Source organism: Penaeus japonicus, unplaced genomic scaffold, assembly GCF_977035675.1.
Source record: "Penaeus japonicus unplaced genomic scaffold, GWHDUDI00000001_assembly GWHDUDI00000015, whole genome shotgun sequence".
NCBI classification, from domain to species: Eukaryota; Metazoa; Arthropoda; class Malacostraca; order Decapoda; family Penaeidae; genus Penaeus; species Penaeus japonicus.
In genome coordinates, this window is record NW_028234417.1 from 24,860,924 (window position 1) to 24,865,923 (window position 5,000).

The 5,000-nt window shown below is 29.9% G+C and overlaps 1 protein-coding gene across 7 annotated transcripts in view; it reads right to left on the reverse strand.

Moving 5' to 3' along the window:
- Positions 1–5,000, reverse strand: part of Flo1 (flotillin-1) — a 54,359-nt gene that overhangs the window by 22,243 nt on the left and 27,116 nt on the right. For all 7 annotated transcript variants that reach the window (XM_086544725.1, XM_043017209.2, XM_043017211.2 and 4 more), the window contains exon 5: positions 3,851–3,970. In XM_086544725.1, coding sequence (XP_086400851.1) covers positions 3,851–3,970 — 120 coding nt within the window. The remainder of the gene's footprint in view (positions 1–3,850; positions 3,971–5,000) is intronic.

Below are 5,000 nucleotides of genomic sequence, written 5' to 3' on the forward strand. Positions count from 1 at the left end.
AAAAAAAAAAAATCACTATGTGCTCCTGTCTAGTGGTGTGTGGTGAATACAAGTTTTGTATTTCTTTAATAAATATTCTACATATACAAAAAAAAAAAAAGGAAAGAAAGGAAATTTGATAGTAGAATTCCATAGGACAATTGACCATGTTAGCATGTAGGATGAAATTATAATACATATCATAAAGAATCCACATCTATGTTAATTGACCCGCTTATATACAGCATCCAATACACTGACACCTTCTAAACAAAAATAAGTGACAACACAATCAATTGTTTTGTAATGTTTATATATCCATTATATAGAGCTAGTAAGTATTTTTGTAATACTAACACCAGAAACCATACCACAAGTGTTTATAATAAAGGATGTTGTAATAATAAAAATAACTATAACTAAAATATTCTGCAAAATATAACACAAATAAAATACAACAGTAATAACAAAAATATGTAAGATTAGAAACTAAAACAGCAATAACAACAATATCAATATCATTAATAACTTCAATGTCAGTAGTGTGAATAATATCGATAACTAGAATGATATTAATAATATTGATAATAACAAAACAAATATTATAATAATAATAATAATAATAATAATAATAATAATAATAATAATAATAATAATAATAATAATAATAATAATAATAATAATGATAATAATAATAATAATAATAATAATAAAAATAATGATAATGATAATAATAGTAATAGCATTAAAATAACAGTAAATATAACATAAGTAACAATAATAATATATCATATCATATCATTAATCAAAATCAAAATGACAAAGACCGTTAAACCACGTCCGCAGCAACAGTGATACGGATAGTGATGATGATGATAATAACAATGACAAAAACAAAAACAAAAGGACAAAAACAAAAAGTACAAAAATAAGAACAATAACAAAAACCGAAATGATGACAACTATAATAATAATAAAAATGGTGATGATGATGATGGTGATAATAATAATGATAATGATAATGATAATAATAATAATGATAATAATAATAATAATAATAATAATAATAATAATAATAATAATAATAATAATAATAATGATATCATTATCAATATCATTCTTATTCTATTATCAATATTATCTCCATTATCATCATGATTATTATCATTTTCATTTCTTTTTATCTAATACTAATTTTATTAATTTCAATTCTAATTTTCAATTTAATTTTAATTTTAATCTTAATTTTTACTTTTTACATTTATTTCATTTCCATTTTCAATTTTTTATTTCTATTCTTATCTTTATCTTTTCACTTTACTTTCATTTTTATGCTTAATCTTATCTTTGTTTTTATCTTATTTTAAATTCTTTATTTTCATTTTCATTCCATTTATATTTTTTTTCTTTATCTTTATTCAATCTTTTAATTCTTTATAATCTATTTCTTATCTATAGTAATATTCAAATTCATATTTGTATTCCTATTCACACTTATATCTATACTGATATTTATATTCATATCTATATTTATAACTATATTAATATCAATGTTTGTATTTATATTTGATTTATATTTATATTTTTATTTACTATTATCATTTTAATTTCTATTATAATTTTATTTTTATGTTTTTGTTTTGTTTTTCTTTATCATCACTATTATAATTACTATTACTATCACTGTTATTACTAATATCATTGTCATTATTATAACAAAAACAATAATAATAAAAACAATAATTACAAGAACAATAACAAAAACAAAAAATACAATAATATCAATATCAACCCATCCACGACGGGGGAATTCTAGCCATGAATGTCACAATGCCGGGGCATTCGAATTATTAGGCCTAAATCAATTGAATGGCTGGCACAACACTGTGCCGCCCGGCAACTGGGCTTTTGAATGAGCGGTACAGTACTGTACCACCCGTCCAGAGTGGGTTAATAACACTTCTATTACTATGAAAAATGACAAATATATAAATATACAAATAATCATCATCATAACAATATAATCAATAATATTGTTATCTATAATCATTGATAGTATGAACTTTATGGTTGTTATTACTCTCATTATCATCATTCTCTATAATGCTATCATCATTGTCTGATGATAATGATGATACCATTACCACTAGCTAATATCAATATCATATTATCAATATTATCATAATCATTGTCAATATCTACTTCACTATCATTACCTTATCTTTTTTATTATCATAATCACCATCATCACCACCATCATCATCATCATCATCATCATCATCATCATCATCATCATCATCATCATCATCATCATCATCATCATCATCATCATCATCATCATCATCATCATCATTGTCATCATCATCATCATTGTCATCATCATCATCATTGTCATCATCATCATCATTATCATCATCATCATTGTCATCATCATCATCATTATCATCATCATCATCATCATCATCATCAAATAATCATCATCATTATTGTTGATATTGCTATTACCATTTTCATTATCATTATTATTATTACTGGTACTACTATTATTAATATAATCATTACTACTATCTTTATTTTATTGTTATTCCTTTTATCATTATTATTACTATTACTATTCTTATTCTTATTGTTATTCCTTTTATCATTATCATTATTATAACTACCACTATCAATATTATCTTTATTATTACTATCACTAATATCATCACTGCCATTATCATTTTCATCACTGTTATTTTCACTGTTATTACATTATCATCAATATCATCATTGTCATTATCATTATCATCATTACTTTAATTATCATTGTCATTGAAAAGGTATAAAGGTATAAATGAGACTGAATAACATAATGCAAGAAAGTAGTTAATGCATTTTGATTATCTCATCAGCAGAATTACATGTAATTCTGCAAATCAGATGACCTAAACGCATTACATTTCTTGTGTTAAGAAGTTATTCTGACTCATTTATACTTTTATAAATGAGTCGGTGGTGGTGGTGGTAGTGGTGGTGGTGGTGTGGTGGTGGTGGTAGTGTGGTGGTAGTGGTGGTGGTGTGGTGGTAGTGTGGTGGTGGTGGTGGTGTGGTGGTGGTAGTGTGGTGGTGGTGGTGGTGGGGTGGTGGTTGTGTGGTGGTGGTGGTAGTGTGGTGGTAGTGGTGGTGGTGGTGTGGTGGTGGTGTGGTGGTGGTGTGGTGGTGTGGTGGTGGTGGTGTGGTGGTGGTGGGTGTGGTGGTGGTGGTGGTGGTGGTGGTGGTGGTGGTGGTGGTGGTGGTGGTGGTGGTGGTGGTGGTGGTGGTGGTGGTGGTGGTGGTGGTGGTGGTGGTGGTGGTGGGGTGGTGGTGGTGGGGTGGTGGTGGTGGGGTGGTGGTGGTGTGGTGGGGGGGTGGTGGGAGGGTGGTGGGGGGTTGTGGTGGTGTGGTGGTGTGGATAATGATGATGATGATAATGATGATGATGATGATATTAATGATAATGATAATGATAATGATAATGATAAAAAATAAAAACAAAATTAAGATTTCAAAAAATTAAAAATTAATAATAATAACAATAATTATAATAATAACAACAATAATATTGATAACAACAATGATAAAAAATAATGATGATGACAATATTAATACCAATCAAAATAACAATAAAAAAAAAATAATAATAACAATATTATCATTATAATAATGATAATGATAATGATAATGATAATAATAATAATAATAATAATAATAATAATAATAATAACAACAATAATAATAACAATAATAGTGGCAATAGTAGTACCCTATGTAATATTATTAGTAGTATGAAAAAAAAAAATTAAAACATACTAAAACAAAAACCAATTCTTCACACAACAGACGCCTTTCTTACCTCGTCATCGTGGATGTCCTTCAGTGTGTAAGAGAGGACAGTGATACCCATGTTGATAAGGTCGCTGGACGCCACCTCGAAGACATTCTGGTTGAACTTCTTGCGGTCTTTGTAGATCTCCTGTGAGGTGGAAGGCAAGGGTATATACCAGAGTTTCTTTCTCATATTTTGTAGGTTATATGCATTCAAAATGATCAAGTTCCCTATCTAGTCAAGTCAATTAGAAGATAATTCCCAATAACCCTTCCTTTATCATATCATTGGGAATTCCTAAATCATAATGATTTCCTCTCCTATCTATTTTCGCCTTTCTCGTTTTCCTCGTCCCATTCGATGATCTTTTAGTAAAAGGGTCTCTTGTCTCTTAGTCATTCCCTCCTTTCCCACACATCATTATCTACCTCTTACCTTGCATGTGGAGAATATAAACCATTAGGGTAGCTGGCAGGGTATCCAAGGATGATTCGCCAAGCATGCAATGTGCAATGACATCATCCAAGATGGTATGATGCAACCTCACGTATCCTACTGATTTTCAGCATTCAAAAGGGAGGATAAAATGCAGAAGGGGAGGGAAGCAAACAAAGAGGGATTAGGCCCTCATTTAAGAAAAAATATGGATGTGGTATTATATCAACTTGGGTATCAATGCTACTCAACCGACTTACATCCCATCCTGCTGCTAGCAGAAGGACAAGGGTAATTTTCATCACCAAAGGAAGGAAACCTGTTGAAAATATGAGAAAACCTCCAACATTAAAATCATTATCATCTCTGATGCTACAATGCACAAAGGATCAAAGGATCATCAACTACAATCTACAATCAGATACTTAGTCTAGAGCCATTATAACTTTTATTACCTTAATCTATCTGAGCCCCCTTCATTAACCCATAGCGGACAGGTGTTGCAATTAGGCCTAAAAGATGGGCATCAATGTGCACATATCAGGACAATGGGATCTGCACACAGTTGAGCACTATCATAATTATGAAGTATTATGACAGTAATGACCCTAGTTTAAGAGCTACAGCTTTCCAAAGTCAGTCTCAACCCTTGTTTTGTGATGGATTTAACAATGTAATAACAATACCTGATAATCCCATTCCCAACAGGGCTATTTTGGCTCTAAATGGCCGAAATGCTGGG